This window comes from Euleptes europaea, chromosome 2, assembly GCF_029931775.1.
Source record: "Euleptes europaea isolate rEulEur1 chromosome 2, rEulEur1.hap1, whole genome shotgun sequence".
Taxonomy (NCBI): domain Eukaryota; kingdom Metazoa; phylum Chordata; class Lepidosauria; order Squamata; family Sphaerodactylidae; genus Euleptes; species Euleptes europaea.
Genome location: NC_079313.1, coordinates 75,816,855 through 75,840,827, shown reverse-complemented (window position 1 = coordinate 75,840,827; position 23,973 = coordinate 75,816,855). Strand labels below are relative to the sequence as shown.

Below are 23,973 nucleotides of genomic sequence, written 5' to 3'. Positions count from 1 at the left end.
ATGGAAACAGATACAGAAGAAGAACACAGGCAGATTCTAATGCTTCAACAACAACCAGGACAAAGAGAGTTCTACCGTGGGGAATCAGAGCCATGTAGCACTGCAGGAGTATCAAAGGTTTCTGTGCTCATTTCACTGAATCATCACAATTCAAAACTTCAGCTTGAAAGAGCCCCAACCTTAGCTATACTCTGCCTGGGAGGCTTAGATGTTTGTGAAAGAGTGGGATGGGTAAGGCAGTTTTACAATGAGCATTCATTAAAACACCTTCAGGTGGACTTTTGGTTCCAGTTACTCATGTGCACATTTAACAGACCCCTAGTATCCCGCGGTTATGAAAATGAATGGCAGTGAAAGATAAGCAAAAGCACAGTTAATTAAATAAGACTGAGATTGCTCCTGTGCTGCCCTCCACAATGGATCTTACCTGTTTTAGGAAGATACTGTTGCAAGATGATTTCTTAGCCCTCATGCTATTTACATTATAGTGATAGATAGGACAGAATTGTCTGCATATCTATGACTGGGCTCCTGTGCCTTTAATGGAAAAAAGAGTAGCAGAAACTGAGTAGGTGATGGGTTTCCAGCTTGGAGACAAAATTATCATAAATGCAGTACTTCATTCAGTAAATCCTTTCCTCTAATACTTCTATTTAAAACACAGGAGCACCGCTATGAAAACCTGACAACTCATTTCCCACTGACTTCTACCCCCCAAATCTGAACGGAAGATTTGCTTTTAAACAAGATCACGGGATTATTATTTTTATTTTTCTATACCATCAAAGCACCAGGGCAACAGGGATTTTGCCCTACTTTTCTGTTACATTTCCCCCCATAGAACAAACTCTAAAATCTGCTTTAGCTGCAGGCTCAAGGAATTGCATTGCCATTGCAAACAAAGTGTACAAAGATAGTGCAGGGGGGCTCGCTCATTAGAAGAAATACTGTGCTTTATCATAACTTACGCTGATGGCTGGTTGTTGAAGCATTGTGGCGAAGGGATTCTTGTGCCATGTCTCTGCCTAGAACTTGTGAAGAGCAACCCATCTCTGATTCTAAATGGTCTTAAATCCAATCTCTGGAATCTCTGTTTTGAATGTACTCAGAAGCAAAAGCACGAAGGGCCCAACATGAGCCCTCGGAGATCTGCTGCCATTCAGAGCAGACCGTATTAAGCTCAATGGAACAATACCCTTTTTAGTCTAATAGCCACGTGCTGGCAGCATCCGTTTAAGGGAATGGAAATAATCTGTTGCATGAGGTGCCAGAATTGTGGCTCCTGGTTTCATCATTCTTCCTCATTCTCTATTACCCGCTATCAGAGTGACAGAAAGGTGGATTTCCATTTCCCCTGCTCTTTCAATTCCCGCTGTGTGCAGAGTGATTCTAATCTGAGTATGAGAGAGAATGAACGTAGGGTGGACAGAACTGGAAATTATTTGGGGATGAAGTAATCTAGGGTAGCAGAGTGTGATCTGCGGAATGAGCCCACGGACATGATGCAAATTGGAATGGCTTTCTTGGTGCCTGTAACTTGACTGACCTCATTTTGCTCACTGCACAGGATTAAAAGCTTCTTGTGTCTGGAAAGGCTCCAAGATGGAGCATGCGGTGTGACTGCCTTGTCTGTTGTTTCCAGCACATTTCGAAAGAGATTGCTGTGGCATTGGGCCAGTGATTTAAGCAAGATATTACCCCATCTTCCTGTGGGGTTCTTTTAGCTTTGTATACTTATAAAGCATTGAGGCTGCATTGGAAACACTATCCCTTGGTAGGAAGTCCCATTGAACTCAGGAAATCTTCCTTTGGCATAAACTTTGTCAGGATCCTGCTGTTCTTGTTGGTAAGGCAAATTCAGGAATGAAGGTAAGTTGCAAAAGCATTGTAGAAAGGGATCCTGTGCTAAGCCATCACATTTTACTCATTAGAACTAGGGTTGCCAACTGGCCAGGAGAAAATGTCCTGTCGCTTTATAAAAGGATTAATGTGTAGAAATAGGCAGTTGAGGCTTTTCATGGCATGTGGCTGTGGACATAGTTTATGATGGGGGAGACCAAGTCATATGAGGAAAGGTTGAAGGAGCTGGGTATATTAAGGCTGGAGGAGACAACTGAGAGGTGATATGATAGTCATCTTCAAGTACCTGAAGGGCTGTTATATGGAGGATTGTGTGGAGTTGTTTTCTGTTGCTCCAGAAAGTCAGACCAGAACCAGTGGGTAGAAATTAAATCAAAAACGTTTTTGGCTAAACATTAGGAAGAGCTTCCTGACAGTTAGAGTGGTTCCTCAGTGGAACAGGCTTTCTTGGGAGGTAGTAGGCTCTCCTTCTTTGGAGGCTTTTAAGGAGAGGCTAGATGGCCATCTGACAGCAATGCTGATTCTGTGAACTTGGGCAGATTATGAGAAGGAGGGCAGGAAGGGATGAGTCAGTGCTTGGCTCTCGTGGCCCTTTCTTACACTGCCAGGGTAATGCCGATTGCCACTTTGGGTTCAGGAAGGAATTTTCCTCCAGGCCAGATTGACCATGGATCCTGGAGACGTTTTTGTTGTTGTTGTTGTTGTTTTGCCTTCCTCTGGGCATAGAACAGGGTTCACTGGGTGAGTGGAGGGAGGTAGTTTTGAATGTCCTGCATTGTGCAGGGGGTTGGACTAGATGACTCTTGAGGTACCTTCCAGCTCCATATTTCTATGGATGCAAATAATATCACCTGATATTTGATGCACATCAAACTGATATCAAATGGATAGTTGAGGGACCAATGTAAAACTGTCACTCCTAATTAGAGCCACAGCATCTCAGAACAAAGCAGGACAGAATCATGCAGTTGTGCTGATTCCTGTACCTTTTTAGAGCATGCCTTTCTTTGTAATTATAAGCACTGGTTTGGGGTGCACTCTTACTAAAATGACCAATAAAAACAGCATGAAGAGACAGAGTGGATGTCTTTAGCATTTTTCCCCCTTTTGAGTTCTCCTGACCCCTGGTGCATCCCAGTTTCATGCTTCCAATAGGAACAGGAAGTAAGGTGGTAGGCTGGGTTACCATAATGAGATTTTAGATACTATTAACACTCACTGACGTCAGTGGTTAAAGATCACTGGAAGCTGGTGGAATATACAGTGACAGGAGACCATTCATGACCTCAGAAGATGTGAGGATGAAGCCTAAAGGAGTGTAATAAGTGAAGAAAGACTTTGGACTTGGGACAAGAGGAACATTCTTAACATAGAAACGCTAGCACCTTGCATGAAGATATTCTCAGGGCCAAAGTATTAGGGAAATTCGCATACATTTATGTTGTACAAACCTAATTTTGTGACCTTGGTGGGAAAAAAAATCTACACAAAATAATCCTTGGTTTTATATTAAAGGTCTTCCTTCCCATAGATGGTGTGCTTTCAGGAGAATTTGACAAGTCAACAGAATTGTTTAGGCACACTCTGTGAAATATATTTATTTAAAAACAATAGTTCTAATTAGGTTTCTTCTTACAGAAGATTATGATCCAGGAGGCGGGAGGGTGCTAGTGACATGAGAGTGAGGTTGGCATTAGCAGAATCAAACAGTCTCCTGAGTAGTGTTGCCAGCCTCCAGGTGGTGGTTGGAGATCTCCTGCTATTACAACTGATCTCCAGGTGATAGAAATCAGTTCCCCTTGAAAAAATGGCCACTTGGGAATTGGACTCTATGGCATTGAAGCCCCTCCCCCTCAAAACCTTGCCCTCCTCAGACTCCACCCCCAAAAATCTCCAGGTGTTTCCCAACCCAGAGGTGGCAACCCTACTCCTGAGTGAGACAACAGTCTCAGTAGACTCTGAAAAAGTATGAAGGGTGCCAGGCTGCAGCAAGCAGGAGTTGTAGCAAGTGGGAGAAAACAGACGAGTGGAAACAGGGCAACAAGCTCAGAATTAATGTGTTGCTCAAACAGCAATTGAAAGAGGGTCTAAAACTATTTATAAGATAGCTATGGTTACTAGGAGTCAATTAACACAGAGGGGTTAAGTTATCAACTGCCTGGAGAAAGCATGTCCCGTCCCTTTAATAGAAGCTTAATGGGATGTGGGATGTTATTTATCAGGTGATGCTATTAACCTCCTTGCCAGGAAAAGCTCCAGAGCTACCCATTTCCACACATTAAGCCTCTATTAAAGGGACAGGAATTTCTTTTCTCCAGGCCTATTCACTACCCTAATGGAGCTTAGACTGGTGTGATCATGAGGTTGATTGAAAGCCATGTTTCATAACGCACATTTGAAATATAATATAAAGCCTGAAAAACTTGGGCCAGTTATGTCCAAATAACCACCTACAGGTCTGGTCCTCACTGATTTCATCCTCGTGAAGCAGCAAAGGGAAAAAACATGTGCACAAGCTTCCTAGAACAGTTGCTGGTTCAGGAGTACAATAATGTTAAGCGAACCATCTACTTCTGCAGTAAGACATCCAAATAGTCAAAACAAAAATTCAGATTGAAAATTCTTTTCTGAGGCCCTATGAACAACCTTGGGATCTCACAAGTGTTCATGATGGAAGGACATCATTATCAGAAACATTACTTAATGTTGTCAAAGGTAATTGAAATAATTTGCATGACATTTGCACAAAAAAGTAGCTGGCAGTCCATGGGAGATAAACCTGACATAATTCTGAAACTGTTCACAAGTGAAAACTCTTATGTAAGTGCCTCAGAGAAGAAAAGGTTTGGGTTCCTGTTATCATGCCTGACTGCTCTGTGCATCCATCATCCAAATAGAGACATCACCTAAGCTTCAGTGTTTGCCCATGCTCATGGCTTCAGCTCAGTTTTTGGACCTGATTTCAGGTAAACACTGCATCATAGTGACATGGAAGGAAGTTATATAACAGAAACCTGGTTTAATTCCAAAGTAAATAGCAGGATGGCTTATTCCTTCGCAGGCTAATCCTCAAAATGGATTCCGTGGGGATTATTTTGGGAACTTCTGGATTTAATAAGCTAGTTATCTTGCAGGGAGAGTAATTAGGATGTTGTAACTATCTATCAGTAGTATTTATTGCTATGAGAAAACAGGGGAACAAAGGAGCTATTAGCATGGGCAGAGTGCTAAAGTCTTACTTTGGAGATCAGGGAAAGCTATTATTCTGAGGGGCAAAGAGGTTATTTTTAATGCTATTTGGGGGGGGGGGAAGGTTGTTACTACTTTTGAGCCCCTGTCTTCCCTTGTTACAGATCATTAAAATTTCAGCTGCACAACAGCTGACAAGAGCCCACTGAGCCAAGAAACAGAGGTTCCAAACCAGTCAGCTTTGTATTAAGATAAATCTAGCTATCGATCAAAAGGTAACCTTGCAGAGTCACAAGATTAAATGTCAAGAGATTTGAAAATGATCATGCACTTGCTAAGTTTTGAATACAGTGGGAAACTATTCCCTGTTTTGCTAGTGAAATGTGCTAGCAAGATGTAGGGTGGGTGGGAGAGAGGTACATGGTTCAACAGGGAGTGTTGTATCCTATTCATGGCACTGAAAACACTGGCTTGTTACATCTATACATACTATTTCATAGGAATAATGGGCTTTTTGATGGGTGAGGTTCTGGGGACTGTGAATTTTGAGCACACCTGAAAGGAGTAGGGAAGATGGACCTGCAGTAGGGTTGCCAACCTCCAGATGGTGGCTGGAGATCTGCTATTACAACTGATCTCCAGCCAATAGAGATCAGTTCACCTGGAGAAAATGGCTGCTTTGGCAATTGGACTCTATGGCATCCCCAAACCCTGCCCTCCTCAGGCTCTGCCCCCAAAACCTCCTGCTGGTGGCAAAGAGGGACTTGGCAACCCAAACCTGCAGTCACAGGAAGAACATCAGCAGGTCTCATTCCAGCTCTGCCAGTGGTGGGCTGCATTATCTCACGCAAGTTAATTTACATCTTTTCTTACTTGAGTGACTCACAGCGCCATCCTATTCATGTTTACTCAGCTGTGAGGCCCACTGAGTTCAGTGGGGCTTACTCCCTGATAAGTATGTTTAGGATTGCAGGCTAGGCTATACAAGTATTCTGTGAAACACCAATGTTATTTAGTGGAACGTAGATTTAACGGAATAATTCACAACCATGCACAAAGGGTGGGTGTGATAGATAGAGACAAGTCAATCCCCCCCTTTCACATCTGCCAATCCTTTTTGTACCCTGGTGGTTTGGTAGAGAAAGACAGTGACATCCCGAACCCCGAACCCCTCAGAGTGAAAAGAGGGGGAGTGGGCAGAGAAAAAACCAATTTTTGGTCAGATAGGGTTTAGTGGTCTCCTAGGTCTAGCTGTATTTCCAGTCTCTTCAAGGGGAAGAATAATTTTTGATGCAGTAGCCTGGAATGACCCACACTGATTTAAGGTTCTTCAACACAGTCTTTCAGGTATATTTGAAAATTACAGGGCAGACTGAGGGCTGCTCTTAGAAAACTCTAGTATAATTCTAAAAGGTTAGAAAACTTGAGGGAAAACTTAACAGCTTTTACTGTCAAAAGTAGCTTGACAGTTACTGGTGTTCTTTCCATTCTGAAACAACATATAATTTGTAAAGAAACTGTATCTCCCTATCTCACTTTCTCATAAAAAATTTTTGTCATCAAGTTACATCTGATTTATCGAGACCCTGGTGGGATTTTCAAGGCAAGCGATGTCCAGAGGTGGTTTGCCTCCGTGTCACAACCCTGGTATTCCTTGGAGGTCTCTCATACAAATACTTGCCAGGATTGACCCTGCTTAGCTTCTGAGATCTGATGAGGTCAGGCTAGCCTGGGCTATCCAGGTCAGGGCTCTCATGAAATTACATTTGTAGAAAGTTGATCCATAGGTTACTCTCCCTTCTCAGTAAAATAAACCTGCTTATTGTTGTTTTAAAAATCTGTTTTCCTTCTTGGGAAATCTAGTGTGAGCAATGTTAGGGGGGTTACCAAGGAAGGGGCAGTGTATGTGATTTCGCAGTTTCAATTTACCTCAGGGGCGATTACCTGTAAATAGCAACAAGGACTGGCTGGCCAATAAATAAACATTTCTTTGGCCTCTGTCTCAGCTGTGCTTAGTCGCATGATGGGGTAGTATGGGAGGTAAAGGTAAAGGTCCCCTGTGCAAGCACCAGGTCATTCCTGACCCATGGGGTGACGTCACATCCCGACGTTTCCAAGGCAGACTTTGTTTGCGGGGTGGTTTGCCTTCCCCAGTCATCTTCCCTTTACCCCCAGCAAGCTGGGTACTCCTTTTACCGACCTCGGAAGGATGGAAGGCTGAGTCAACCTTGAGCCGGCTACCTGAAACCGACTTCCGTCGGGATCGAACTCAGGTCGTGAGCAGAGCTTTTGACTGCAGTACTGCAGCTTAACACTCTGCGCCACGGGGCAGGTAGTCCTCAATTAATCCCAAAATTAGTGCATGCTGCCACTGAGAGGGCTATTGCTTTGTATATAGGATGGGCTGTTTCCATCCAAAAATATATTAGTGCCCACTTATGCCAAACAGCAACAGTCATGCAGACCTTGTCACAATAGAGAAGAAACCGAAACATAAAGAGATATGGAGAATTATCCGTCTGTCTGACTGTCTCATCTCCCCAGGGCCGGATTTAGGTTTGATGAGGCCCTAAGCTATTGAAGGTAATGGGGACCTTTATATGTCCAGCTGTCCTTTGTCAACAACAAATTGTCGCTGTTTTTTGTGTTGAATATATGCTATATGGTAATTTATGGACCTAATAGGTATCTAAAGCCATTTGCACATAACAAAATATGTATTTTATCAAAGTAATTGTTGAACTGAAATACAATTAGGGAGCAGGCTCGCAGGCGGGGCCCATTACTTACATCATAGGAGCCTACACAACACAAAACACTGTTGCTGTAAATAGGTTATGTTTTATTTGTTTTTTTATCTTATATTTTGGAAATGTACATCAAGTTTTTTTTCCTTTAAATTTTTTTGGGGGCCCAAGAGAGTGGGGCCCTAAGCTATAGCTTGTTTAGCTTATACGTAAATCCGGCACTGCATCTCCCTGTCAGACAGATCTCTATGTCAAATGAGTGACAAAACCGAGAAGTATTGAATGGAACCAATGAACTGTATTGATTGCTGGATGTGAACAACCTGACAACTCTCAGCAAACCAATTAAAGGAAGAAAAGTCTGCATCAGGTTGGGAGCTGGGATGTGATCAATGCAGTTAAATTGAGAGCTGAATGTGATTACAAAAACCTGGAGAAGGACAGGGGATTAAGGGTGAATGTGGAGATGCATGCAGTGAAGTCTCCAGCAAATCACAATGAACGTCTCTTGAATGTGATGTTTCTGGAAGCTTTTGTGATATAGGCTTCTGTGGAAAAGGGAAGCTGTCCTATGCGTATCATAAAAGTGATCTTTATCTTCTGTCCTGGACCTTAGTCTGGCTATTTTTACTCCCCAGACTATGGGTGAGGTGAATACAGAATCAATTTATTGGGTTTGAAACTTTAATGATACTTCAAGGGAGCATAGAATTTGATGCTGATGTTTTCTTTCAGACTTCAAACCTTCAAATTTTGCATTTTAAAAAGTGTCAAACATTTGACGATTCTCATATGGTGTTTTAAATTTCAAATACTGAGGTCTCTAGTATATGTAATTAAGCAAAATGATCAAGGAGTTGAAGTATTTTCCTAGTGAGGTAAGGCTAAAAGTATTGGTGCTTTTTAGTTTAAAAATTATGGTGGACTGGTATCATAAGAAATTTGTAAAATTATTACCCATGCGGACCAACAAGTAGCTTATACTGAGCTGAAGAATATATGTTTAAAGGTAAGGGGGTATGGAGAAGTTGAATTGAGAGAATTGCTCTTTCAGAATGATAGAACTTGTCATCATCTACTGAAATTGATTAAAAGAGGTTTAAGACATTAGCCTTTTTATGCATGGGAAGTTTGCCTTTGGTTGCCGCTCTCTTGATGCACATTTTTCTCATCCAAATTCTCTAAACCCTATGCATTGGGGCTTATTGCTCCATATATATCTTGAGGCTAGTCTGTGTGATGTGTACTTCCCCTGCATAAATGCAAAGCTCCTGGACTAGAGTGTGTGTGTGTGTGGGGGGGAACGTTGGTGTTACGCAGCGGGTTTGTAATTGGTTGAGGGTTGTTGTTTTTAAAGACGTCACCAGCCCATGTTGGGATTTTTGCATTTTGAACCAAGTAGCCATTTTACAACCAAAGCAGAGAATCACACCCACATTTGATTGTACCATTTGAGGCTAAAACAAGCATGACAAATAAGATGAGCCTCCAATAGTCTGTAAAAAGTAAAATGCATGTATAAACCCAGTGTTCCCTCACACTCCCTTCTCTCCCCCCCCCCATTTGGCTAACTTGGTGGTAATGCAGCAAGAGAAAGCTGCATTGAAAGGTGCAGAGTAGTTTCCCACCTCTGGGGTCCAGAGGGGCCCCCCTCTGTAACGTGGGTTGTTGGGCTGGATAAAATGCAGCTTGTTGTCCTTCCTCACAGGATCTTGGCAGGGTTGCTGGGGAGTGGGAGAGGTGAGGCTGGAGATACAGGAGCCCCGATCAAGGAGTCCAGAGGGGTGCATCTCCTGGCCTAGTTCAAGGGGTGGAACAAGGTCTTTGAGCTTGGTTTGGCCAAGTGGTGCAGGGCTGGAAGGCCTGTGGGAAAGGTGAGATGGCTGAGGGCAAGGGTGAGAGCAAGCCCGCCTACCAAGGGATCGGGTTTGTGCAAGGGCCAGCCTCGGAGCCAGTGGGGGCCCTGACTCCCAGGTGGATGGCAGTCCAAGCCTGCCACAGGTGGGCACCCCTGGCCCAGACAAACAGAGCTGATTAGGGTAGGGTTGCCAACCTCCAGGTATTAGCAATAGATCTCCTGCTGTTACAATTGATCTCCAGCCGATAGAGATCGGTTCACCTGGAGAAAATGGCCGCTTCGGCAATTGGCCTCTATGGAACTGAAGCCCCTTCCCAAACCCTGCCCTCCTCGGGCTCCACCCCCAAAACCTCCCACTAGTGGCAAAGAGGGACCTGGCAACGCTAGATTAGGGCTGGGTTTCAGTGTCAACAGGACCTTAAAACACTTTCCTGGGAGCAAGCTCCACTGTATAAGAAAGGACAGGGCGGCATAGCTCATTGGCCTGAGTCTGTGAAGGGGCCTGATTCTCGCTGGCGATGCACTCATTTCTCTCTCACAAACAGTTGCGGAACAACCCCCTCCCCTGCTTATTTCTACAAGAGCTTGATTATTGCCATTCTCCCCCACCCTAGCACCTGTGTTCCTCCCCCCCCCCAATTTGCGTGCCCTCGGTTGCCTTTGGTCTGATCCCAGAAAATCTTACTTTCATGATATGAATGCTCAGTAAGGCTACTTTCAGATGGTACGTGTATTATTTATGGTTAGTAGCTATTCCATGGAAAACAGGAAACTTCAGCACAGAACGTACACATGACCTTTGGCATATTTCCATCTGCTCCATGTTAAATCTACCTATGCCATGTACATCTGCACACATTTTTAACCACACTTGTAAAGCAACAACCCCACCCGCCATGACGGATGCCCCCCCCAAAAAGTCTCAGTTGATCACTTTCAAATGGTGGATTGAAATATGGGGGGGGGGGTGGTTTAGCAGTTTAACTGCTGGCCACCTGACAGAGTTGGAGGTTGCTGGATTTTGGTGGGGAAAGGGCTAAGAGGCCTGCTGATTACGAACTTCAGGTATTTTGAAGATAGGTAGGGTTCAGATGCTGTTCCTGTAAAAAAGGAGGGAAACTATCTGCTCTGTGGTACAACGATTTGGGTGCTATTCCTGTCAAAAACAGTTAAAAGCTCAAAGCTGTTATAACTGTTTCATGTTATAAATCTGAATAAGCCAAACAAGAAACCTACTTTGTAACTGTTACACTCTCTCAGGCCCCAGCTCACCAGTAACTTTGTTACTGTAATACTGAGAGGGTTGGAGAAAAGGAAAACATAGAAGCAACCAAGCCATGCAGGTTACTGAAATGAGTCTGTTTCATAATTGTTTTCATCAGGCCTACTGTGTGGTTCCTTCAAGCCTATAATCCACTCAGAATAGGCCAAGTGAATGCCAGGAGGCCATCTGAGTCCAGGCATTGCCTTCATTGAGGACTAGAGGACTAAGCAGTCCCAAAATCCCAATTATAAAAGTTGGTGGGGGTAGGGAGTTTGTGGGTGTGAAATTTAAGTCAGTGGATTCTAGGTCTGGAGCTAGGGAGTCATCACACCTCCATTAGATTTAGCCTGGAACTGAGACATGGGATGGGACCCCAATGGTTTTATGGGAAACAAATAGGGTTGCAAACACTGGCTTGGAAAACTCCCTGATATTGGGGGGGGGGAGTGCCGTCACTCTAGGACTCCTAGATTCAATGGTATACCATAAGTTCTTCCTCCAACATTGTCATTTATTCCAGGGGAAGTGATCTCTGCAATCTGAAAATCAACCATAATTTTGGGAGAACTCCAGGCCCTACCTTGAGGTTGGTTACCACAGAGGTTGGTTGTTCGAGGCCTGATTCTGTGACTGAATCAGTGACTGATTCTATGAAAGGATCTGAGCAAAGAATATTCAGGATCTTGTAAATGTTTTGAAACCTGCTAGGTAATCCCACTTTAACCAAGCACTAAAGAAATGCCTCCGTTTGAGGAGTCCTTATTTTGACACTTTTAATGCTGTGTTTTCTGATGATTCCCTCCTCTGTAATAAATGTGTTCTTTAGCAAGGAAATCCATTTGCACCGGCATTTTATTTAAGACTGTTGGGTTGTATGCTTTCCTGAAAAGGACCATAGGAGCTGGGGAAGTCAGAATGTGTGCAGCTCACCATGATACTCAGGGTTGCCTCTGTCCATTATATAATTAAAAACAGGCTGCTCATGTGATCTTTTCAAGCCGGTTAAGATAATTGCATTGCCTTGGACTCTGTGATTTTACACTCCCATTAAAAAAAAAAAAAAAAAAGCACTGGAAAGTTTAAAGGGAGTAAAAAGTAGATGAAGTTGCTACACATGTTAATGTCTAAAAACCAGGAGAAGACCCTGTTTCTAATATGGTATAAAGCAATGCAATATGATAGCAGTGGTGATATGCCTTTAGACCCTTAAATCCTTTGGTTGTCCTTGGAAGAAGTCTACCTTTCTGCAATAGCAACAAACCAACACTTTCCACTGAGCTCACTATGAAACTTAAGGTCAGACTGATTCAGATCAAATAGAGATCTTGCAACATATTTATTACACTCAATTTCAGTTCCTCCACTCAGATAAAATTGGCAAGACTGACAACTTGCATTGTCTCTCATATTCTGAAAAAGTATAATGCATAATTGTGGCAAATACAATATCTGAATATGTACATGTCATGGATGCATAACACATATGAACAGAACATGGTGATTTGCTTCCACTTTGCATAATTAGATGCTTCCTACCACACAAAGTGCTTGTGACTGAAGCAGACAAAAGAAAAACAGAAGGGGGAAAAGGAATTATTATTATGGATTGAAAAGAATTGGAACCACAGCTAGGAAATTCAATAGGGGTGTTTGAAATAATTTTTTAGAATCCTGCTACCCAGTACTGAAAAAAGTGTCTATCTGATGCAGTTTTTACACTTGTTATTTTGAAATCAATAATGATCATTTGGGAAATAATTGATAATTTGTGGAATCCCAGCCACAGAAATTGTGCAACATGACATTCGTTTGCTGTGTGTTGGAAAGAAGACAGTGTATAATTGAATCCAACAGAATGGAGTGAAAGTTTACCTGTCATGGCTGTGGTTTGCCTGGCAATTTTGCCATCTGCCTTGGACAGGGTTGGATTATGACAGAATGAGGCCCAAAGCTATGTCATTGAAAGAGGTCACATATGAGAAATATAATACTTTTATTAGGTCATTTATGCTTGGGTACTTTCACATTCACCCCCTGTCTTTCTTGGTTGTTCCTTGGAGTTATGCATGAGCTTTGCGTTCATTAGAGATGACCTCACGGCCAGCCCTTATAAATCCTGGGACTTCCCGTACCTCTCTTTACCCAATTCTTTGATCTCCCATTTCTTTTAGAGCTCCGTTTTTTAAAGTGCTTTTTCCCCTGGCACTTGGATTTTCGGGGGGGACGGACGATGACTTTTCTTTCAAAATAAGCATTACAGCCAATTACAAAGCAGCATTTCAAGGGGCAGGGACTCCAATGCTTCTCAATTTTAGCTTGGAGACTGATGGTACATAGATTCGCAACAGGAAAGTGTGGGTCCAGTGAGCAATGAACCTCAGGTAAAACTCCCATGCATAAATGACCTAAGTCTCACAGAAAACACACTGAAAAGAAAACATGAAAACACTTGGGTGTGCATTCAGTTTGGCAAACTTGTATGATGTATGGTGAATGCAGGCTTTGGCTGCGGTTGCCAACTCTGGGTTGGGAAATTCCTGGAGATTTGGGGGCAGAACATGAGGAGGGCAGGATTTGGGGAGTCTACAGACCTCAGCAGGGTATAATGCTTTCGAGTCCATCCTTCAAAGCATCCATTTGCTCCAAGGGAACTGAGATCTGCCATCTAGGGATCAGCTGTCAACCTGGGACAACTACAGGCTCCACCTTGAGGTTGGCAAACCTATACTGGAAATGATTGTTGTGTTATCTAGAGGACCCTTATATGGTCAGTCCCTGAGATGTAGTTTACCTATGACATCCCTCAGTCTGGCTCTGGTCCTGGAAGTCTTACTTCCTGACCCCAAGCAAGTAGGGGCTGATAATGATTGCTTGGTGAGCATCTCATCGAGATGCTGTTTTCATACAGGGAATTTCTCACATGGGAAGCATTCAGAAATGTAGCATTATGTGATTCCACTTGCTTGACCATCTTAAAAGTTTTGCTACCTCATTCTATTACATGTGTAGATAATTTCTGAGAAGCAGCTTCATTGGAACTCATTACCAACATGTCCTGGCAGTTTCAGCCTAATTCTGGAAACATGCAGAACAAGCAGGGGGGTTAAAAAAACTTTCTGAAGTGACCATCCCATTCTCCCCTGCCTTTCCTTCCTCCCCCCTTCTTTCAATTTCTGTCTCTCTCTTTTGCCCTCCCCACACTTTCTCTCTTTCGCTATCCCCCACCCCATCACTTTTTCCTTTCACTTTCTCCCCCACCCACCTTGCCACTGGCTCCTCCTCCTTGCCCTGCTTGGAGCACCACAGCCAGAGAGGCAACGATGGAGGACTTGGCAGCAGCAGGAACACTTGCTCCTCCTCCTACTTGCAGCTCCACCACTGTCTCCTTTGCACTGTTGTAGAGGACAGGCAGCGATTGCTGGGCAGGTAGCATCAGTGGCAGTTCTGCGCAAGCAAAGAAGTTCCTTTAGAAGTTTAACTCCCTCAGTTTTGGGTAAGTTTTTAGATTTTTCCTGCATACTTGGGGGGGGGGGTTTCCAACTTTTCAGGAAAAAAATATCCCTTCTTTACACCTGGCCCCAATCCATAAATTTAAGTATCCCCAGATGGGGTAAGGTTGAGAATTACATATACTTATTTGTTTATTTAAAACATTCATTAGCTGCCTTTCTTCCTTATGGAGCTCCAGGTGGCTTACAACATAAATAAATATGTAAAATAAAATACATTAAAAACATAAAAGCCAAATTTTAAAATCACAACTCAGGACTGCTAGTGAACTTAACCAAATGCACTTCTAAATAAAACCATCTTCAAAAGCCTCCTAAAGATCAAAAGTGAGGGGGCCAGGTGCCCCTCCCCGGGGAGATTGTTCCATAATTCCATCTATTGATATGGAATTATGACATGGAATCAGAGAAGCCTTACAGCATTTCCATGAGATGTGCCTGATGATGTTTATGCTGATTGGATGCAAATATGGTAATACATGATGCATAAATATAATATGCAAATTACTATTAGCCCTTCAGCTGATGTTTCCAGAATAGTTTCTGGTGTGGAACAAGACCTACAGGTGTTATTTCAACAGAAATTGCACTGTGCAGATGTCCTTGAAAGGTCTTTCTTACAAAATCCCCACATAGGCAAGCTGATTCTAAACTGTTGCAAGAAAAAAGGAATTTCATGTCAACAAGGGGAAAAGAAGAATTTTCTATGAAGAATAATTGAAGTGGGACAAGTGGATCCAAGATCCATTTCACATAGTCACAGAGAGACTATGCATCATGATCTAAGGCTTAGCTTTATTGATCGTTTATGAAATTATATACCTCTGATGAAGAGTAAGCATCTTGTGAAGCATTTTATGTAGCAAAGTGACTGAACAGATGGAAAGACAGATAGATGACATGTCTTAATTAAACTGTGGTCGGCACAGAAGGGCAAAGCAGAGGGGAATTCTCAGCTACTGAGGCTTGCTTTGCTTACTGAAGGCTGACAGCAGCAGGGGATGATAGACTAAGCAATGGAGAGTGGATGTGAGAACAAGGCTGCAGGTGTGCCAGCCAATTCCTACCCATTTCAGCCGGAAGGTCAAAGGAAAGTGTGACGGAACAAATGGCTTTGAGTTTAAAGATGGGTTTTCTCAGAAGGAAGACCTTTAGCCAGAATGGGAGTTGATTAATATAGAAGAAGAAAAATCAGCAACATTTATATAACATTTTCAGGTATTCAAAGCACATCACAAACATTATCATCCTATAATCCTTACAATTACCATGTAAGGATGAGCGATATTTTATGAACCCATATGGAAGATTGGGACAGGGGAAGCTCAGAGTGGCTTTCATAACTAAGATCACCAAGTGAGTTTATGGCAGAGGCAAAATTTGAATTAGGGAACCCTTTGATTCATAACTCAGTCTCTGAATCACTAACCTACATCAGCAATAAAACCTCAAAAGCATTCTCGAGAGGACGAGGTTCAAGGTCTACACCCAAGGGAGTAGAGCACAAATTCAGATGGCTTCATCTTCTGCTTTCCAGTCAATGTTCTAGCATAAGGCAGAGTGCAAAAATCTCCTAACAAAAAGGCATGGGATACTTGGGCCATGCAAACTAATCACTATAGGACCAATTTTAATGCTTATTCTCAGCTCGGCAACATGAAGTGCTAATGAAAAGGAGAGCGTGAGCTGAGTGTAAGCTGAGTATATATCTCTCCTCCCACCTAAGTGAAGCTGACTATGTTTACAAAAGGAATGAGCCAGTGTGGTGTAGTGGTTAAGACCAATGGTTTGGAGCAGTGGACTTTAAGCTGGAGAACTGGATTTGATTCCTCACTCCTCTGCATGAGTGGCAGAGGATAATCTGGTGAACCACGTTGGTTTCCCCACTCCTACACATGAAGATAGCTTGGTGATCTTGGGCTAGTCACAGCTCTCTCAGCCCCACCTACCACACAGGGTGTCTGTTTTGGGGAGGGGAAGGTGATTATAAGCCAGTTTGATTCTCCCTTAAGTGCTAAAGAAAGTTGGCATATAAAAACCAACTCTTCTTTTCTACTAGACTTAAGGTTTGACTACAATAGCAGATACCGGATGCCAGTCTTGGAAATATTTGTAAAAATCTAGTGGAAACTTTCCTCCACCTTATGATTGATCCCAGGATAATTTATTCCATTTGGATGCGATAGAGCTCTGGAGTGGTTTCATTTTGTATTTTGGTGTGAATAGAAGAGGATCTCATTCTTTGCCTAATAGTGTGCCAATGGCACTCACTGTTCAAGGAAATCTAGATTTGAATTACTATAAGGGTTTTAAGGGGCCAAATAAAGGTCATTTATTCAGATCCCAGTTAAATGGAGAGTTATCAGCCACTTTCAGAAGTTCTGCATTCACCCCCAATTTCATTCATTGAAAGGGAAAGTTTCTTATGAAAAAAGTAACCTGAAATGTGGTGCATGAAGATAAGGCAAAAAAGGAGAAAAATACAATAAGCCAATCAGGAGGGCAAGGAGAAATAGGATTGTATTATGAGGGATTGTTTGGATCTTACATTTCTTATAGTTTATGGAGCTAAACTGGCGTAAATGTGAACAAAGATACATACTGGCTGAAAGCTGAATGCAGAGGAGAATTTCTGAGATCAGTTACCTCCCAGGAAGGGCTGCACCCTTGCTTATTGTGTACACATTCTTTGTGTTTAATTCAACTAGACAGAATTTCCTGCACATAGTCTCTTTCTTTTGTACACATATTCCCCTGAGCAGCTGTATTTTACTGAAATCCACTCTTCCAAATCAAACTTTTCTAATCTGCTGGAGCAGAGACACCCTAAAGCTCTGTTGTGTGGCAGAGGTGCAAGACTGCCTTCTGGAGAAAAAAGAACTCCCTTCTATCTTCTTGTTTCCAAAAGTGCTGGAATCAAGTTTAGTAGATATGCCATTGCCTGGATTTCTTAAGCACACAGAGATCCCATCAGGTCTGAACGTTTTTAGTCGAAATGAATCAATTAAAAGAAAACTGCTTTGGAAATAACAGACACGTCAACTGTTTGTATGGAGTTTCAGCAATGAGCGTGAATACCTCCCTGTGGTTACTTAGGTTCACCGGCTTGGAATGCTGAGGGATTGATTACTGTAACTATAGTCCTGGCTTGTGATAATGATGTATTTTACTGTAAGAACATCTACTCCAGCATCTTGTCTCACACAGTGGCCAACCACTGCCCTGAAGAGCCAACAAACAGGGCATAGAGCCCAAGCACTGGTATTGACAAGTTTACTGCTTCTAGCTGTGGAAGTTCCCTTTAGTCATTGGCTAGTAGCCATTGATGGATTTATACTCCATGAATCTCTAACCCTCTTTTAAAGTCATCCATGCTTGTGACCATTACTATATCCACTGGCAATTTAATGACTCATTGAGTGAAGATATACTTCTATTTGTCCTGAATCTATGGCCCACCAACTTCATTGGGCAAATCTGAGTCCTGGTGTTTCAGGAGAGGAGAAAAAGTTCTTTCTATCCACGTTCTCCATCCTGTGCATGGTTGCAGAAACCTAGATAGTGTTCTCTCTTATTTATCTTTTCTCTAAACTCACAACACCCAGGGGTTAGGTGGTCCAACCTCTTAATCAGCATCTTCTGCACTGCTACACATTTTCCAACTCAGTGATAGTGTTTTTGAGATATGATGATTAGAATAGTACGCAATGTTCCAAAGAAGGTATTACCATAAATGTATACAAGGACATTTCAATATTGGCCATTTTATTTCCAATCCCTTTCCTAATAATCCCCAGCATGGACTTTGCCTTTTTCACTGCTGCTGCTGCACACTGAGTTGACATCATGTTATCTAGTACAAATTTTCATCATGTTATCTAGTACAAATTTAGATTATTTTCTCCATCAGTTTCTGCCCATTCAGACCACATCAGCAGATATTTAAAAACAGGATTTTGCTCCAATGTGCATCACCTTGCACTTACATCGACTGAGAGGCAAACTTAATTTGCCACTCACCCAGTTTGGAAAGTTCTTCTTAGAGTTCTTTACAATCTGCCTTGATTTTTTCGCCATCCTGAATAATTTTGGTATCAGAAGGTAGCCGTATTGGTCTGAAGAAGAACAGTTAAATTCAAGCTCAGTAGTACCAACAAGATTTTGGGGGTAAAAAGCTTTCGAGACTCAAAGTTCCCTGGTATCTAGGGTTGCCAGGTCCCTCTTCTCAACTGGTGGGAGATTTTTTGGGCGGAGCCTGAGGAGGGGGGTTTGGGGAGGGCAGGGACTTCAATGCCATAGAGTTCAATTGCCAAAGCGGCCATTTTTCTCCAGGTGATCTGATCTCTATCGGCTGAAGATCAGTTGAATTAGGCCGTCCTTTATGGCTGTTCAGATATTATAGCTGGTATCATATACAACCTGCTTTTTTCCAAATTGAACAGACTGGACACAGGGCAAGTGACGCTGGTAGCTTGGGAAGTTAGATCAATCATTCTGCCATATCTAAATGTTAGTTTATGAGTGAGGTCATTGAAGCAGTCACATGTTTGTTCTGGACAGGACTGAGAGCCTTCTGAGCTGTGATGGTGCAGCTGTGGAGCTCAATACAGGTTCTTTCCAGACACAGACCTCACACCATATTGAGTCTGATCTGGAATAAATCCATGAGAAAGGGAATGTCCAAATCTGGTATATCAGAGCTTGCTGGCAACTTAAAACACTTGTCAGGCTATTTCCGATTTAGATTTAAATGAGTTGAATAACCGAAGTTCTGACATCTTTTTATGAGAGATATTGCCCTATTAGCTTGTTTCCCAGGGTGTATTATCAGTATCCAGTTAACAAAATCTCACTGCATTTCCTCCCACTAAGGCTTTACTCCATCTGCCCTAATCTTCTTCCTTCCCTATCTGTACTCCTTTTCCATAGATCACGGATAAATGAATTTATCTGTAACTGAGTCTTCACTCCCTACTCCAAAGATATTTTTCTGTGGGGAAAGGCTCTTTGGTTCCCCTTAGTTTTTTAAGGTGAACAAACTGAGTATATAAACCTTGATCATTCAAAGGAGACATCCGTTTGTTTTCACAGACCTTTCTTTGAAAAAGAAAGAATAATATGCACTATTCTACAAATTTAGATTAACAATTTAGATTTCCTTGGAACCTTAAAAGAAAGAAATCAGTTTAATATTAATGTACACTTGAATGCATGTATATATATGATTTTTCCCTTGCTGGCTGTCTAACTTACATAGTTATTTGGAAAGCAACAAACTGAATAAATCTAATGTTGCATATTTAAGCTTGTTATTAACTATTCATGCTTTAATCTCAAAAACAGGCCATCGCCCTGTAGATATTGCAACAAGTTTTTTGTGCACAACTTATATACAGCATTAGCTGAGCAGAATTGCAGATCGAGAAAGGTCACATGCCAAACAGGGATATTTAAAAGCATTCAGAGAGAACTGTGGGTCATTTGCTCTTTCCCTTCCCCCTTATGTTTGATCCCAGAAGTCATTCTATGCAAACTCATTCAAATAAAACAGCTCCCCTTAAGATGACTCACTTGACAATGTTAACGAACACAATCTCAGCCTCTCTCCTTGGAGAATTCAATAATTTGGAGTGTATAAATATAAGTAAGACATGTGCAGCCTGCTAAGAAGGTGTAAGCTGAAGCTTTCACTCCACTTTGGCAGACTTGAGGTGCCCCTAAAATGCATTTCCATTTCCATTTGCATGAAGTGAAAACATGTACATATTTTTGTTCCATTCATAAATAAAAGATTGCTAGTTCCAAACCCTGCTCTTTAGCACAGCTATTATTTCTGACAAGATCAAAGATACTACACCGTGAGACCTGTGAAATGAATCAGATTCGGAGAACAGTTTGTCATCTCCCGGAACTGAGGGAGAACCAGAGGATACCAGAGGAACAATTACATGTAACCTGATGGGTTTTGGCAGGGGGAGGGGAAAGAAATTTAAATCTTTGAGAGGTCAAGTGTAAATCTAGATGAATCTATAAGGATTTTTCTTTTAAAGAAACACGGGTCACATGTTAAAATACATGTGCTAGATCTTTGACCTGAGTTGAGTTAATATTGATACATAGCTTTAGTATAGCACTGAGTCCCAAAGGACACTGTGAAAAATTATCTTCCCATTTAATTGAAAGGAAAGTGTATACAGATCAGAAAGCATTTCATCAAGGTCAGTCAATGTCAACTGGCCTCCTGAGTCTCCAACAGGATAAAAGTCCCTGCATAGTCCCCATTCTAGCAGATGCTTATTCTTACAATGTGAGTTGACCAGATCAGATGTGCAGAATATAATGCCCACCTGAAACTAGTTTATTTTTTAAAAAAATAAGGTAATGCACAGTAATTTGGATTGGCATAGGGTATGCAACCCTTCCTTTTTACTGATTGAGCAGGTTCGTATTTTGCTAAGGATCCACACATACATGAGAAAAGAAAATGTGTTTCTTGATTCACCACGAGGTAAACTAAAAAAGATGTACATATTCAGGATAAATGACCTAAGATACTCGGGAACTTTGACAGAAGACAGCAGCAACAGACTTAATGAAAACACTTCTCTCCGTTGAAATGGGGATATGTGTTGTGTGTGTGTAGTTTTTTGGGGTTTTTTACTCAGCTGTTTTCATACCTACAGCAGTAATGCTAATAATCCTTTCTGATGCTTACAGTGCAATACTAAAACAGTTATACCCTTCTAAGCCCATTGACTTCAGCGGACTTCGAAGGGTGTAGCTGTGCTTAAGGATCGCACTGTTAACCACTGCAAATTGACTGCTACTGGCATGAATGTTTATATGAATTAGTTAGTCTGTATTAGCTTACCTCTTAAATAAGTTGACTAACATTTAAGAATACCAAAATCCACTAATGAAGAGCGTACTCCTGAATTTTGCAATTAGTCAAAGAAATACAAATTCCTCTTCAAGGTACTTGTTGCCTAAAATATTACATCAACAGATAATAAAATAATTGATGCTGTTATGACAATCACCCTTGATCTGCTATGGTAGTCAACCCTGATATAAAGGCAGAAGGATTTGACTTGGTCAAACTCACATTAAGACCCAAACTTATGTCTCATCTCTCTACAAATAATGGTGGGTCGTTTATGCTTCTACAAATGTTGTTGCAACAATTCACCTTCCTCTGGTTAAAAATGTGTACGTTACTATTTGTATCTGGTCTTTAGGACATGCAGAACATCTGCACAATCCAACATTGTGTGCTCTGATATGTTAATGAATGCAAGGACATTTGAGCCTGAATTCAATAAAACAGAGCAGCAGCAACAGCCAAAATAATAAAGGAAAATGATCCAGTAAATGGGATAGGTATAGTGAGATATATTGATATGGGGCAAGAAGATTCATAACAGCAGAATGTTTGGGACAACCTCAGTTTGGATAATTGGGAATTCTTCCTTTTTAACCTGGAAATATTATTTCTAAATTATTAGAAAATTATGCATCCCATCAACTTTAGACTGGCATGTATGAAGTCCTGATCCAAAACTAAGTAGAGCCAATGAAGCAGCATGAAGCAGCATGAAGCAGCATGAATTAGATACGGGTTAGTGTTTTCACATCTTTCATAACATTAGTACACATACGTGACTACTCTTAGGATGGGGCAGCATGGTTTTAAATGGAAAACTCCTTGGGAAAGATCTGTCATCTTTTGGTCATACCACACAGGAAAGTACTGTGTACTTTGATGCCACTATGTAAACAAACAACAGCAACAGAACTCAAAGAACATGCCATTACTGGTGGTGTGAAAAATGCCAATACCAATTGCAGCATTAATTGTGGAAATGGCCCTATTTTGTCCTTGACACTGTGCATGGCATGAGAAGAATGTGCATGACTCTAGCACTCACCTATCAAATCATGAACAAGATCCTTGATGAGATGCCCAACAATGGCATAAGCCACTGCCACCACCACAAGCGCAGCCATGAGGAGGTAGAGCACCGCCTTGGGCAAAGGGATGGCGTCCCGAGGAGGGGGTTTGTACTCCTTGTAAAGTTGGTCATTGTCTGAATATGAATACTGAAACAGGTGGTCCAGGCCAGTGGTGAAGTTACTGGAATTCATGGACTGGCTGTCTGACACGTAGCCGTCTTGCTCAGGATCCTGCAAAACGCTCACCACAGAGCTGGTGGTGGCTTCCACTTGCTGCACCAAGTTGAGGGTCTTGTTGACGCTGGGGAGGATCTGGGAGAGGAACGTGCTCCAATCTTTGATCGCACTGATGTTGCAAATGATCATAATGGCAAAGGAAAAAAAGGGATCTCCCCAAGTCCGGGAGATTTAAAATAGCAGAACATTCATGCCCTTTCCCCACTTTCTATAGACCATCCATACAGACAGCGTCCATTCAAACTGGGGAGATTTGCTGTTCAAATTTCACATGATTGTATATGCAGACTGTGCAGTTTTACATTGTTCTTTAAGTGTGAAATGTATAAAGCCAGATTCTAAAAAAAGGAGCAGTTCCTGGAAAAGGAACAGATTTGCTCTTTCCGCTTGTCATTGGTATTTTCCAACTTTCCCTTGCGGATGCTAAATGGGAAAAGATGAAAAGAGAAAAGTTGGGCGACGGCTTCAATCATTTGGACATGAGACAGGGATCCTTCTTTCTCCAGTTTCTTTGCATAATCCTTGGGGCGGGGAGGGCACAAAAGAAGGGAGCAGTTACTTTAGGCTTGTCTTCAACTGCTTGCTTAGTTAGTAACCGTAGGGGGTGAGCCTAAGCAGGTCTACTCATAAGTAAGTCCCATTTTATTCAATGGGTCTTATTTCAAGGAAAGCATTTTTAGGACTGCAGCCTCAGTGTGCTAGATGCTGTACACAACGACGACGGGGAACTGGTCACAGGCATTCTGCAGACAATCTGCACACAAAAGCAGCCCAAACTAAATCACAAAGCTAAATCACTAGTTTGCCACAACAGCAACACCAAACATCGATCCTTTCTCTGACCCGAAGCTCATTTTCATTCAAGAAAGCCCTCTAATAACTTCTTGAGATCTGGGGATCCCCCTCCTCCGCCCTTACAAAATACAGCCAAAGGACGCCGGCATACGAAATGAACAAACCTACCCTACAGTCGAAGCAAAGACTCCTCTCTTCCACTGATATCTCGAGGTTTGCTTGGGGTCGGAAATAAACTCGATGCTACGCTTTCCTGTTGCTTTTATTTCTCTCCCATCGACTCCCAGACTGCTTCAAGACCATCGATCTAGCGGTGCTGTCTAGAGCGCGTCTGAAAGCGCCTGTCTGCCTCTTTCACAAGTCTTGTAGTTTCTCTAGACGGCGATTAACGCCAGGCGGTTCCTGTCACTGGCGGAGCTGTCCGAGGTGCTGAATGGTTTCCCCGAGATTAGCAGAGCGCCTAGGGAGATTTGATGATGTCGACAGATTTAAATCCCGCCGTTATACTTAAGCAGGGGGATAAAAATCAGGCAGTGACATATGATCAGCTTCCTCCTCCTC

General features: G+C 42.2%; 1 protein-coding gene across 1 annotated transcript in view; it reads right to left on the bottom strand.

The window, feature by feature from the left end:
- The window catches only part of SMIM44 (small integral membrane protein 44), a 43,609-nt gene extending 20,812 nt beyond the window's left edge, over positions 1–22,797 (bottom strand). Inside the window, exon 1 of the mRNA XM_056845290.1 lies at positions 22,356–22,797. Coding sequence (XP_056701268.1) covers positions 22,356–22,746 — 391 coding nt within the window. The 5' untranslated portion in view covers positions 22,747–22,797. The remainder of the gene's footprint in view (positions 1–22,355) is intronic.
- Between the last annotated feature and the right edge of the window lie 1,176 nt (positions 22,798–23,973).